This window comes from Oncorhynchus clarkii, unplaced genomic scaffold (assembly GCF_045791955.1).
Source record: "Oncorhynchus clarkii lewisi isolate Uvic-CL-2024 unplaced genomic scaffold, UVic_Ocla_1.0 unplaced_contig_8839_pilon_pilon, whole genome shotgun sequence".
Lineage (NCBI taxonomy): Eukaryota > Metazoa > Chordata > Actinopteri > Salmoniformes > Salmonidae > Oncorhynchus > Oncorhynchus clarkii.
The window spans coordinates 27,501-42,603 of record NW_027260946.1 but is presented as its reverse complement, the minus strand read 5'-3'; the positions used below and the strand labels follow the sequence as shown (position 1 = coordinate 42,603).

The 15,103-nt window shown below is 44.1% G+C and overlaps 1 protein-coding gene across 1 annotated transcript in view; it reads right to left on the bottom strand.

Moving 5' to 3' along the window:
* Positions 1-9,989: 9,989 nt before the first annotated feature.
* The window catches only part of LOC139402479 (proline-rich protein 2-like), a 21,324-nt gene continuing 16,210 nt past the window's right edge, over positions 9,990-15,103 (bottom strand). Inside the window, exon 2 of the mRNA XM_071146440.1 lies at positions 9,990-10,651. Coding sequence (XP_071002541.1) covers positions 9,990-10,651 — 662 coding nt within the window. The remainder of the gene's footprint in view (positions 10,652-15,103) is intronic.

Below are 15,103 nucleotides of genomic sequence, written 5' to 3'. Positions count from 1 at the left end.
ATGGGAACGGCTGAGAGATAGATACATTAGTAAATATAAGAGCAAAGGACTCACACTCCTCTTCACTCTCTTACTCAGCTTGATTCACCCAGCTTTCCTCTTCAAAGCGTCTCTCCTTGTTATGGTCTTTTGCACCAGCTGTGTGTTCAGTTCAGGTTTCCATAGTAACCTCTCTAACGTAAAAGGACCAAGGCTTCAACCTGGAGATCGAGAATTCACAGGACAGAAAATAATGCTATTACCGTAGTGAGCGTTAATAGTTTTTAGAGGTCACCAGATAGTAGTAGCAAGCGATCAAGATAGATTTTACACAAACTATATAATAGTAGACAGAGTTGGAGCGTCTTCCTCTAGTTCAAGCATGCTAAACTTCTCTCGCCCGACAAACCCATGAACTCTGTTAACAAACCGAGAACTGGGTGATTGTTTTATTGCAGGCCTGGGCAACTCCAGTCCTCCAGGGCCTGATTGGTGTCACCCCTTTTCTCCTTCCCTAGCAAACACAGCTGATTAATCAAATGTCATTCTAAACTGAAGATCATGTTTAGGTGATTATTAGAGTCAGGTGTGTTAGCTGGGGCAAAACTGTGACACCAATCAGGCCCCCGAGGACTGGAGTTGCCCACCCCTGTTTAATTGCTTAGATTTTTTTCTCCAGGAACACAGTTCGATAAAATTGTGTGTGTGTGTGTGTGTGTGTGTGTGTGTGTGTGTGTGTGTGTGTGTGTGTGTGTGTGTGTGTGTGTGTGTGTGTGTGTGTGTGCATGCGTACATGCGTGTGAGTCTGTGCTAGGGTAAACATCGGCAGTGAAGCGCAAGGTCTTACGGCTAAAGAAGCCCCTGTGGATCTCTCTATCCAACACTCTAACCCCTGTCTTTTCTCTCCGTTGATAAACAGGCCCAGGTGAATGGAGTCAGTGGCCGGTACAGCACAATCACACAGCACCACTCAGCAGCTGTGTTCTGAAATAGGCCCCTAATTTCATTTCATGTGTAAATATTTGTTAGGTGTCAGAAGCGTCTCGGCAGGAGTAAAAGCCGGGCAGGGAGTTCTGACAAGCAATTATGCTAGCTTGTCTTGTGTGCAGGTTAGGAGCAATATGATCTGGATGGGTAGGTGGATACTGTAGCATGCAGGGGACAGGAAAGCCCTTCAGATAAGAAAGACAAATTACCAACAGACTTGAGCAAACACAAACTTTGCAGTTGATCAACTGTAATATACTATTTGGATTATATATCTTTATTAAGATATCCATCAAAGTTGAGGTCAATTTCATTTCAATTGAGTGAATCTAGAGTCAGAAAATTGCAATTAAAGTTTGTTTACTTCCTGAATGGGATGAATTGGAATAAAATTGACATCAACCCTTTTTTAGTATAATAATGAAACACTCAAAATCCCAACCAAAGGACATAGCTCAGTCTGAGAGCATTCCACCGTCCTTTCAACATTCTCATGCGGTAGAGTAATATACCAGAGCTGTAGGGTCACTGGTGTTGGGCGATTAGGCCTGACGTTGGCCTCTTTGGGTATAGCAAGCCCATCCCCCTCTCCCTGCCTCCCCCTTTCCTCCTTCAACTAGGTTGCTGTGGTCAGAGAGATGTCGTAAATTCCCGAGGATCTCCTCATGGACACACAGTATAGAGAGAGTACATTTTCATAGAGGACAAAGGAAATCCTTCGACCTCACAGAACTTGAGGTACAAACAAATTTCATGTTCTAGAGAAAGTGTAAAAGATGGGTGAAGAATCCAGCTACGAACTGGTCCGTTTGTCACAACTTGAGGAAGCTCATTGGAGACGGTGTGGCCACATTACCATAACGCTGTTTATATAATAGCCTCAGATACTGTATGAGGTTTACATCTAATTGTTGTATAAGATGAATGAGTGAGGATGATACTGTTTATATAATAGCCTCAGATATGAGGTTTACATCTAATTATTGTATAAGATGAATGAGTGAGTATGATACTGTTTGTAAAATTGTGTAATATGATTGTGGACTGTTTAATGAAGAAAAATACAATTCCCTTTTGATTTGAACTAAATCAGAGGACCGCCCCTGATCCCAGTTAGGGTCAGACATCCTGGGACCGCCCCTGAGCCCAGTTAGGGTCAGACATCCTGGGACCGCCCCTGAGCCCAGTTAGGGTCAGACATCCTGGGACCGCCCCTGAGCCCAGTTAGGGTCAGACATCCTGGGACCGCCCCTGAGCCCAGTTAAGGTCAGGCCTCCTGGGACAGCCCCTGAGCCCAGTTAGGGTCAGGCATCCTGGACAGCCCCTGAGCCCAGTTAGGGTCAGACATCCTGGGACCGCCCCTGAGCCCAGTTAGGGTCAGGCCTCCTGGGACAGCCCTTTTTCGGCCCTTCCGAATGCAGACCATGTTCTCTCAATCACGGGAGGACAAAGGTTGCAGACCATTGCTGAATCTTTTAACCATACCACGTGGTTAAACTGTTAGACCATCGATACCGACAGAATAAGAACAAGTCTTTGATATTAATTACTAGTCTGCAGCTAGGAATTCGGTATCATTGAATGCGAAGAACGAAAACTGCCGACATCCTATAACATCCTATAACGAAACAAATGACTGTCATTCTGAACTATCCACTATAACCACGTCAGAGAGAGCGAGGGAGAGAGACGGACAATTCTACAAAATAAATGAACTTTTCACCAGCGATCAAGACGACACACTGAGCGTAAATATATATATTGATTGCAATTGTTCCCGAATGAGTGAGTGTTCATGTGCAAAGGATTAGCATTTCAATTGTTATAATTATCACTTTGTAGTGACTTCGTAGTCGACCCCCACTTCCCCTTTTGTCTAACAAGCCGCCATGCCGGTTCAGCCCACTAGGGCACATTCTCATTTCATTACATTTACCTTGTTTGATTGTTTGTTTATGCATTTCTGTGAATTACTTAGTTAGTAATAAATAAATGATTTAAGACAATTGATGTATGGATGACTCATAGTGAAGACTGGGTTCGTGCAGATAACCAACAATTTACGACGTTTGGAATGAGACTAACATGAGGTAAAGTAAATAGTTAATTCATTAGAAGACTAATTGATCAGATAAAATATCTGAAAAGTTATTTTAGGAAATTATAACTTAATCTGAATATTTTTCCTTGGTGCCCCGACTTCCTAGTTAATTACATTTACATGATTAATCAGTTAATCGCGTAATACTAATTACAGAGAATCTTAAATAAAAACTGTCTTCAGTTTAATGATAGTAAAGACACGACACCTGGCTTGCAGTCGGCATTCCAATTCATCCCAAAGGTTTTCGATGGGTTTGAGGTCAGGGCTCTGTGCGGGCCAGTCAAGTTCTCCAACACCGATCTCGACAAACCATTTCTGTATGTACCTCGCTTTGTGCACGGGGGCATTGTCATGCTGAAACAGGAAAGGGCCTTCCCTAAACTTTTGCCACAAAGTTTGAAGCACAGAATTGTCTAGAATGTCATTGTATGCTGTAGCGTTAAGATTTCCCTTCACTGGAACTAAGGGGCCTAGCCCGAACCATGAAAAACAGCCCCAGACAATTATTCCTCCTCCACCAAATTTTACAGTGGCTATGCATTGGGGCAGGTAGTGTTTTCCTGGCAACCAGTGCTCCAGAGTCCAATGATGGCAAGCTTTACACCCCTCCAGCTGACGCTTGGCATTGAGTATGGTGATCTTAGGCTTGTGTGCGGCTGCTCGGCCATGGAAACCCATTTCATGAAGTTCCCGACAAACAGTTCTTGTTCTGAAGTTGCTTCCAGAGGTAGTTTGGAGCTCGATAGTGTTGCAACCGAGGACAGACGATTTTTACACGCTTCAGCACTCAACGGTCCCGTTGTTTGGGCTTGTGTGGCCTACCACTTGGCGGTTAAGCCATTGTTACTCCTAGACGTTTCCACTTCCCAATAACAGCATTTACAATTGACCGGGGCAGCTCTAGCAGGGCAGAAATTTGACAAACTGACTTGTTGGAAAGGTGGCATCCTATGACAGTGCCACATTGAAAGTCACTGAGCTCTTCAGTAAGGCCATTCTACTGAGTATGGAGATTGCATGGCTATGTGCTCGATTTTATACACCTGTCAGCAACCGGTGTGGCTGAAATAGACAAATCCACTAATTTGAAGGGGTGTCCACATACTTTGTATATATGGTGTACCAACCTGCCCATGGCGCGGCCATATGCTAACATCATGAACATCAGCGGGGGAGGTGACAGATGGGCCGTCCCGCCTCCACTGTCATTGGCGGTCTGCCAGGATGTCCCACCCACCAGGGGAAGTCCTGAGGGGAAAGGATGGTGGTTGTAGTTGATTAATGGCCTAATTATTACCAGTAAACACTATTAGAGAGAAGGAGACAAAGAAAGCGCAAATAGGGAGGGAGTGAGGGAGGGAGAGAGGGAGGGAGGGAGGGAGGGAGGGAGGGAGGGAGGGAGGGAGGGAGGGAGGGAGCGAGCGAGCGAGTGAGCGAGCGAGTGAGTGAGTGACTGAGTTTGTGTGAGAGAGAAAGAGCGCGAGAGAGAGAGGGTGATTGGAAGAGAGAGAAGAGAGAGAGGGAAAGGGGGAGGGGAAGAGAGAGATAGATTGCCTCATGAACCAAACTTCAACAGACTGACTGTGTATGAGTTTGTGAGCATATCTGGATGGAACTATGAAGTTGCTCTAGAACTATGAGTTCTTGGAACTATGAGTTCTTGGAACTAAAATGTTGACAACATTCAATAGTGTGGGGCCCCCGGTGATATGGCTGGGGAAGCCACTGTTTGGAGCGTCAGTCACGCCTCACAACCGGCATTGTTGGCTGCAGCAAGCAAGACTGCAGGGCTATGGCAACACCTGAGGCCACCTAGCCTCGTTAGGCTGCAACGCACCTTGAAAATGTAAGGCGCTGCTCTGGATCAGCAGGGGAAAGCTCCTGGCTGGACGCCGGAGGCTGAGCACTACAGACATTTGTTTGAAGCCCCTGGACATTGAGTTCACCACAGGGAGCTGTAACCGGAGGTTAGGAGCAGTCTAACTCTAGACTCAGTTAAGGAGATTGGGAGTGTTTTGTTTTCAGTTACAGTTTGAGAGCTTGGTGAACCTTTTATTTTGAATAAATATGCCAGCCGAGCCTGGTTTAAACTGTGCCCATGTGTGTTGGACTTCTTTCATTGTTCCTCGTCGTTGTCATCCTACCAGCCAAGCCCAGTGAAGTATCTATTGTACTGTGTGCCCATTCACCAAGACTCCCACTGTCACGTAGCACAAATCTCAGAACAGAGAGAATGACTGAAGTGTATGGAGCGAAGCCTTATCCCCATTGCATTACTTACAGGGATTAGTCCTTCATGACAATATGCTAATCATACTCCAAAACGTTTCTATTGTGTCCCTCACACCTCTAAACTGCTCATTGTAGTTCATTGTACCCTTGTGATCAAAATGATACTTCACTCATTTCATTGAACATGAGAAAAAAGAATGTTAGGCCTGAAATGTGCTGCCATATGAAAAGACATCAGAAACACCATGTTTAAGGTAAGGTTTGCCTCTGATGTTGGCAGAGTGAAGTACAACAGAGTAAATCACCGTCCGAAATATAAATGTTTCTGCATATGTGTCCAGAATCACCTTTATCAGAATCAGAATCACCTTTATCAGAATCACCTTTATCAGAATCAGAATCACCTTTATCAGAATCACCTTTATCAGAATCAGAATCACCTTTATCAGAATCAGAATCACCTTTATCAGAATCAGAACTACCTTTATCAGAATCAGAATCACCTTTTTCAGAATCAAAACTACCTTTATCAGAATCTGAATCACCTTTATCAGAATCAAAACTACCTTTATCAGAATCAAAACTACCTTTATCAGAATCAGAATCACCTTTGTCAGACCTTTATTCACCAAGTACATTCATATACCCAGAATTCAGTGGAGGCTGCTGAGGGGAGGACAGCTCATAATAATGTCTGGAACGGAGCAAATGGATTGGCAATGAACACATGGAATGGATTTGATACAATTCCACTCAGTGAAATGGTGCTGAGACCAATGTACAGACAGAATAATCTTTCAGACCCTTTTGAGTCGTACTTCTCTTCCAGTGTTAACCCCACTGCATGGCATCTTAGAGAGCCTGGCATTGGCTAAGACGGGTGTTTCAACTTCTTACCTTCGTCCCCTAGAAGTGGTCTCAGCAAGCTGTAGGACCCTCCACTATCACACACAAACAGGAAAGCAGACGTCCACTTCCCCTAAAGTAATGTGAAGAGGAGGCAAGACCACACAGTGGGCCAAGATCACACAGTGGGCCAAGACCACACAGTGAGCCAATATCACACAGTGAGCCAAGATCACACAGTGAGCCAAGACCACATCGTGAGCCAAGATCACACAGTGAGCCAAGACCACACAGTGAGCCAAGACCACACAGTGAGCCAAGACCACACAGTGAGCTAAGATCACACAGTGAGCCAAGACCACACAGTGAGCCAAGACCACACAGTGAGCCAAGACCACACAGTGAGCCAAGATCACACAGTGAGCCAAGACCACACAGTGAGCCAAGACCACACAGTGAGCCAAGATCACACAGTGAGCCAAGATTACACAGTGAGCCAAGACCACACAGTGAGTCAAGACCACACAGTGAGCCAAGATCACACAGTGAGCCAAGACGACACCGTGAGCCAAGATCACACAGTGGGCCAAGACCACACAGTGAGCCAATATCACACAGTGAGCCAAGATCACACAGTGAGCCAAGACCACATCGTGAGCCAAGATCACACAGTGAGCCAAGACCACACAGTGAGCCAAGATCACACAGTGAGCCAAGACCACACAGTGAGCCAAGACCACACAGTGAGCTAAGATCACACAGTGAGCCAAGACCACACAGTGAGCCAAGACCACACAGTGAGCCAATATCACACAGTGAGCCAAGACCACACAGTGAGCCAAGACCACACAGTGAGCCAAGATCACACAGTGAGTCAAGACCACACAGTGAGCCAAGATCACACAGTGAGCCAAGACGACACCGTGAGCCAAGATCACACAGTGGGCCAAGACCACACAGTGAGCCAATATCACACAGTGAGCCAAGATCACACAGTGAGCCAAGACCACATCGTGAGCCAAGATCACACAGTGAGCCAAGACCACACAGTGAGCCAAGATCACACAGTGAGCCAAGACCACACAGTGAGCCAAGACCACACAGTGAGCTAAGATCACACAGTGAGCCAAGACCACACAGTGAGCCAAGACCACACAGTGAGCCAAGATCACACAGTGAGCCAAGACCACACAGTGAGCCAAGACCACACAGTGAGCCAAGATCACACAGTGAGCCAAGACCACACAGTGAGTCAAGACCACACAGTGAGCCAAGATCACACAGTGAGCCAAGACGACACCGTGAGCCAAGATCACACAGTGGGCCAAGACCTCACAGTGAGCCAATATCACACAGTGAGCCAAGATCACACAGTGAGCCAAGACCACATCGTGAGCCAAGATCACACAGTGAGCCAAGACCACACAGTGAGCCAAGATCACACAGTGAGCCAAGACCACACAGTGAGCCAAGACCACACAGTGAGCCAAGACCACACAGTGCGCTAAGATCACACAGTGAGCCAAGACCACACAGTGAGCCAAGACCACACAGTGAGCCAAGATCACACAGTGAGCCAAGACCACACAGTGAGCCAAGACCACACAGTGAGCCCAATGCATGCATACTGTTAACTGTCTTAAAGCCTACAGTCTTTCCAACAACAAATGCAGTCTGTTGATGATAATGGAATATATGTTTCTCTGCTGCATTTAACTTAGGGTTTCCAACTTTCTCACTACCAAATAAGGGCCAAAAAGAGGCGAGTGCCAGTGCACGGTGCCAGTGCACGGTGCCACGGCGGTGTGGGTATGGTCTTGTGTGAATCACCTTTATCAGAATCAGAATCACCTTTATCAGAACCAGAACTACCTTTATCAGAATCAGAATCACCTTTATCAGAATCAAAACTACCTTTATCAGAATCAGAATCACCTTTTTCAGAATCAAAACTACCTTTATCAGAATCAGAATCACCTTTATCAGAATCAAAACTACCTTTATCAGAATCAGAATCACCTTTATCAGAATCAAAACTACCTTTATCAGAATCAGAATCACCTTTATCAGAACCAGAACTAACTTTATCAGAATCAGAATCACCTTTTTCAGAATCAAAACTACCTTTATCAGAATCAGAATCACCTTTATCAGAATCAAAACTACCTTTATCAGAATCAGAATCACCTTTATCAGAATCAGAATCACCTTTATCAGAATCAAAACTACCTTTATCAGAATCAGAATCACCTTTTTCAGAATCAAAACTACCTTTATCAGAATCAGAATCACCTTTATCAGAATCAGAATCACCTTTATCATAATCAAAACTACCTTTATCAGAATCAGAACTACCTTTATCAGAATCAGAATCACCTTTATCAGAATCAAAACTACCTTTATCAGAATCAGAATCACCTTTATCAGAATCAGAACTACCTTTATCAGAATCAGAATCACCTTTATCAGAATCAAAACTACCTTTATCAGAATCAGAACTACCTTTATCTATATTCATATTCTTATTCAATTGAAAAGGCGAAACATTTGAATATTCTATTTAGTCTATATCTTTACTAAAACTGTATTATTATGTAAACTTATGTGAATAAACCTCAAAATAAATGATCAAAGAAATCACAAAAAACTTCTCAAATGCTAAAGAGGGGCATGAGTCACTCACCAATTCTACTTATTTTGTGCTGCTCTGGACTGATTCAAGCAGTCCTTTCTCCTCTTGCATAGCCAGAGAGCCGTCATTACATGACAAGTCACAGTTCACAGATATTTGAAGTCCATTTTTGATCAGCTTTGTGCTGCATCTGTTTCTTGAGTCTGACCATTTAATGGTCATCAGACAGAATCCTCTCTACAAAGGCATTTGAGCCTGCCACACTGAGGACAAATGAGACAATCCTGAACATGTTGATCAAGTTGGCTTTCCCTAGGTTTTGGAAAACTGCCACCCACTTCTCACTGGTGGATTTTGTGGCACCCTGTCTGTCTTTGTGTACTTCCTCCTGACACAACACTCCTCATGGAGTTGGTCCATACTGACTGTCTGTCATTTTGAGGGCAACCACCACCTGCCCCAGGTCAGTGAAGGAGAGCTCCTCAAGGAGTTGGTCCATACTGACTGTCTCTGTCATTTTGAGGGCAACCACCACCTGCCCCAGGTCAGTGAAGGAGAGCTCCTCAAGGAGTTGGTCCATACTGACTGTCTCTGTCATTTTGAGGGCAACCACCACCTGCTCCAGGTCAGTGAAGGAGAGCTCCTCATAGAGGTCGACCGGTTTCACCATTACATTTTCTGGTGAGAAATCAAACCACTTGTCAATGTATGTAATGACAGTGTCATAGAACTTTCTGTTGCTGCTTGGACCTTTGTGCTGACAATTGCTTGTCCATCAGCTTGGTCTGGTATCCCAAAACATCAGCTGCTTGGTCTGGTATCCCAAAACATCAGCTGCTTGGTCTGGTATCCCAAAACATCAGCTGCTTGGTCTGGTATCCCAAAACATCAGCTGCTTGGTCTGGTATCCCAAAACATCAGCTGCTTGGTCTGGTATCCAAAAACATCAGCTGCTTGGTCTGGTATCCCAAAACATCAGCTGCTTGGTCTGGTATCCCAAAACATCAGCTGCTTGGTCTGGTATCCCAAAACATCAGCTGCTTGAAGAATCTTAATTTTGAACTTTTGGACTTCCTCGTTAACATCTGTGATGCAGAGCATCGTTTCCTCCAGCTTTTTTACAAGTTGGTCAAAAACACACCCAGGTTGTGTGGAAAAGGAACAAAATCTCAGCAGCTTCCGTTTTTTCTTCATACTCAAAAATACTCTTCAGTGCCACAGGACAGGTCTCTCCAAGGGACCTGAAGTATGATGTAAGAGCTGGACAGGTCTCTCCAAGGGACCTGAAGTATGATGTAAGAGCTGGACAGGTCTCTCCAAGGGACCTGAAGTATGATGTAAGAGCTGGACAGGTCTCTCCAAGGGACCTGAAGTATGATGTAAGAGCTGGACAGGTCTCTCCAAGGGACCTGAAGTTTGATGTAAGAGCTGGACAGGTCTCTCCAAGGGACCTGAAGTATGATGTAAGAGCTGGACAGGTCTCTCCAAGGGACCTGAAGTTTGATGTAAGAGCTGGACAGGTCTCTCCAAGGGGCCTGAAGTATGATGTAAGAGCTGGACAGGTCTCTCCAAGGGACCTGAAGTATGATGTAAGAGCTGGACAGGTCTCTCCAAGGGACCTGAAGTATGATGTAAGAGCTGGACAGGTCTCTCCAAGGGACCTGAAGTATGATGTAAGAGCTGGACAGGTCTCTCCAAGGGACCTGAAGTACGAAGTAAGAGCTGGACAGGTCTCTCCAAGGGACCTGAAGTACGAGGTAAGAGCTGGACAGGTCTCTCCAAGGGACCTGAAGTACGATGTAAGAGCTGGACAGGTCTCTCCAAGGGACCTGAAGTATGATGTAAGAGCTGGACAGGTCTCTCCAAGGGACCTGAAGTATGATGTTAAAGCTGGACAGGTCTCTCCAAGGGGCCTGAAGTATGATGTAAGAGCTGGACAGGTCTCTCCAAGGGACCTGAAGTATGATGTAAGAGCTGGCCAGCTTTGCAGGAGACAATTGACAGCTGGATGAAGAGAGAGCCATCGTGTGCAAACATGTCACAGAATTTCACGCCACTCAATGTCAACAAAGGCAAAAAATGCAAGCAGTTCTTCTCTTCGGGAAGCAGATATTGTTAAGTGGCTGTAGATCTGTATAACAATTGTCTCAATATCCACTGGCAGGTGATCGCAGGCGTGCTTGCAGGCATTATGAGCTATGTGAGCTGGGCAATTAGCTTTCAGAATGCGAGTGTTGGCACTGCTCAATAACTGCTAAACGGAGAGGTGTTTTCCAATTATGTCAGTTTCCTCAGTAGACGTCATGAAGAATGCACCGATATTGCTAGCACCTTTAGCTAGCGTGGCCTTGTGCATTTCTGTGGATGCATGCTGAGTTAGGTCATTCTCCCCTCTATGGCCAGTTGAGAATTCCTGACGCATAGAGTACAGAAAGCTTTCGTTGAGTCACCACTGACGAGCTCTACCCACGTCTGTTTGGCTTCACATTGTTTGTTGGAGCTGCACAAGCTTTTCATTTTTGCAGGTTTATCCATATTTCCTTGATCTGCCAAACCGACCAAACAATAACAGAAATTACTTTGCAGGAATTGGTGCGTTTACGTTATACTGTGATTGGATGAATATACGGGACAAGGGAGACAAACCAATTTAGCCCAATATAAGGGACATTCTGGCTAATACAGGACAGTTGGCAACCCTAATTTAACTATAGACTCAGACTAGTAACCAGACAAGCCCAGAGAACTATAGACTCTGACTAGTAACCAGACACGTCCAGAGTACTATAGACTCAGACTAGTAACCAGACAAGTCCAGAGTACTATAGACTCAGACTAGTAACCAGACAGGTCCAGAGTACTATAGACTCAGACTAGTAACCAGACAAGTCCAGAGTACTATAGACTCAGACTAGTAACCAGACAAGTCCAGAGTACTATAGACTCAGACTAGTAACCAGACAAGCTCAGAGTACTATAGACTCAGACTAGTAACCAGACAAGCTCAGAGTACTATAGACTCAGACTAGTAACCAGACAAGTCCAGAGTACTATAGACTCAGACTAGTAACCAGACAAGCTCAGAGTACTATAGACTCAGACTAGTAACCAGACAAGTCCAGAGTACTATAGACTCAGACTAGTAACCAGACATGTCCAGAGTACTATAGACTCAGACTAGTAACCAGACAAGCTCAGAGTACTATAGACTCAGACTAGTAACCAGACAAGTCCAGAGTACTATAGACTCAGACTAGTAACCAGACAAGTCCAGAGTACTATAGACTCAGACTAGTAACCAGACAAGTCCAGAGTACTATAGACTCAGACTAGTAACCAGACAAGTCCAGAGTACTATAGACTCAGACTAGTAACCAGACATGTCCAGAGTACTATAGACTCAGACTAGTAACCAGACAAGTCCAGAGTACTATAGACTCAGACTAGTAAAGATTCACATGCAACCATTTTGTACAAACATTGAAATGTAGGCTCATGAGACTGAATGGGAATTTTCATGTTGTCGGTGTTAGTGTCTTCTGTCTTTAGTGTTGCAGCAAAGATCCTATCAACATGTATCTTGTGGGGTTGAGGGCCGTTTCAACCATCCTGGAAAGTTTTGCTGTTAACCTGAGCAGTAAAAACTCTGACATTCTCTTTCAAAGCAAGTCCCTCCCCGCCATCGCTGTAGCAAGTGTACAAGATGGGACTCTGTTTTCATTGGTTCTGTCATGGCAACCTTGTAACCGAGGCCTGCTTCATAATTGGATTCTGGTGTGGGGGACAATAAGCTCAACTCCCATGGCAAAGCAAAGGAAACAAAGGAAAGCGCTTGACCTTTTTGTGCTTCACAGGAACAGTGAGATGGCTTCCTCTGTCGGGAGAAATAAGTCATTATTGTTACGCAAGTGTGCATGTGTGATATGTATCAGATGTCATCCAGCATGGATGAAGGACATATTTGGAACAATAGCACATAGTACAACATTGCCACTGAGGTGACAGCGATGACAGGCGATAAGATAACTGACGCACGGTTAAACAACAAGTTAAGAGAAGAACATGAGATATTTTGGTAACACTTTACTTGACACCCAGCGACATAGCACGCTATGACACGGTCATAACAATGTCATAATATGTCATAACAGCTGACATAACTTGTCATAACCCGTTAGAATTAGTGGAATTTCTTTGTTCTTAATGAGTTTGAGCCAATCAGTTGTGTTGTGACATGGTAGGGGTGGTATACAGAAGATATCCCTATTTGGTGAAAGACCAAGTCCATATTATGGCAAAAACAGCTCAAATAAGCAAAGAGAAATGACAGTCCGTCATTACTTTAAGACATGAAGGTCAGTCAATTCGGAAAATGTTAAGAACTTTGAATATATGGGTCATGACAGTGTTTTGACCATCTTATGACAGGTTATGACAAGTTATGTCAGCTGTCATAACATATGACATGGTTATGACCGTGTCATAATGTGTTATGACACTGGGTGTCAAGTGAAGTGTTACTGATATTTTTGGGCCAGATTCAATCATTTTCTTTGTTGAAGTTTTTCCCTCAGTCGGATAAGAGGCAGAGGAGCAGCCTTCTATAACAGGGAAGGGGTGTACATATCTGTCAGGGAGGAAGTGGATAGCGAGAGAGTTCTCTTTTTGTGCTTTCCCCCAGACAGATGAAAAAAGAATGTCATATTGGTACAGATGCTAATGAATAACTTCCTCTCTTTCAGATGTGGAGATGTCATTCATAAACAAATACAGATGTAGGATCGTAATTTGAGCCAGTTTGCTACAGCAGGAAAATAATACATGTGATTTATTATGTGGATTATAGTTAATGGACCATTTTGTAGGGGTTGATAAATGTTTTGTAAGGAAAAATCTAGTTTTAAATTTCAAAGTGGAAATGACTAACTTCGGAAGCTTTTTTAAACCTCAAATACACTACAAGTTTTACATTTCCTGTGTTGCAGGAAAGTTCTCCTGAAACATGGTGATCAAATTAAGATCCTACATCTGTATTTTATGGGCTGACCACATTCTGTTCTTGTTGCTAACTAACCATCTGTAATCATTGACACTGACATAAACAAGTTATTGTGTTCAAGGAGCCTGCATTTTGTTTGGACTTGCCAATTACAGAGCTCTCTTTAACGACTGTCTTTCCTCTGTCTTACACCTCTTTCTTTAACACTAAAATGTGTACAGTGCTTCTGTTGCTTTGTGGACCAATGGGAGCCTTAAAAGATGTTATCCACTGCAGATCACACTGAATTATTCCTCGGTGTTCAAGAGAAAGGACTGGGATGTACTGGATTAGTAAGTGTTTGTGGGGACTTCAGGCACGTGTTGTAACAAATCCATGTATGCTACAACCCACTGGGTAAAAACTGCTTGAATCAACGTTGTTTCCACGTCATTTCAACAACAACTAAATGTATGTGATGATGTAGAATCAACATGGAAGACTGATTGGTTTTGCAAAACGTCCTCAATTTAAAGGAATTATGGGATTTCCTTATTTGTTTTTTGACCCAACGTTTAACCTAAATCGGTGAAATGTTTCGTTGATTTCACAATGAATTCACGTCAGTTGACAACTAAACCAAAATCAAATAAAAACTAGACGTTGAACTGATGTCTGTGCCCAGTGGGAATACAGTAGCTGAATATAGACGTTGAACTGACGTCTGTGCCCAGTGGGAATACAGTAGCTGAATATACACTTGTTGTTGTGAAAGGTCTGTCAGACTAAGCAATATGTAGACTAGGTTCCTACCAACAAGCCTGCTCTGAACACGCTTAACAAAACGCTTTACAGAAATAAAATAACAACTTTGCTGATGAAGAGCGGTCGCACCTGAGACCCCTCTTCCTTTACGTCTTCTTCTCTTCCTCCGGGTGATAATGATGGCGTGATGAATAAAGAAACGTCTCCAATCCCCATATCCCTCGCCTCTCCTCGCCCTCGCCCTCGCCTCTCCTCGCTCTAACCTTATTGTCTGACACTTCCAGGCCCAGCTCTTCAGAGCGACGCTCGTACAAATCAGATTTGAGTCACAGTATATGGCCTTTCCACACCTCCTGCACAACAGGGTAGGAAAGAAAGGGTCTCCTCAAACACACACACAGCAACGTGTTGTTCATATTGAAAGGATCAACTGTTAAATTAGTTGTATTGATATTTAGATAATCGACTAGGCACCCTCTGGGCACACGCTGATTGAATCAACGTTCTTTACATGTCATTTTAATGAACTTACATTGAACCAATGTGGAATAGATGTTGAATTGATGTCTGTGCCCAGTGG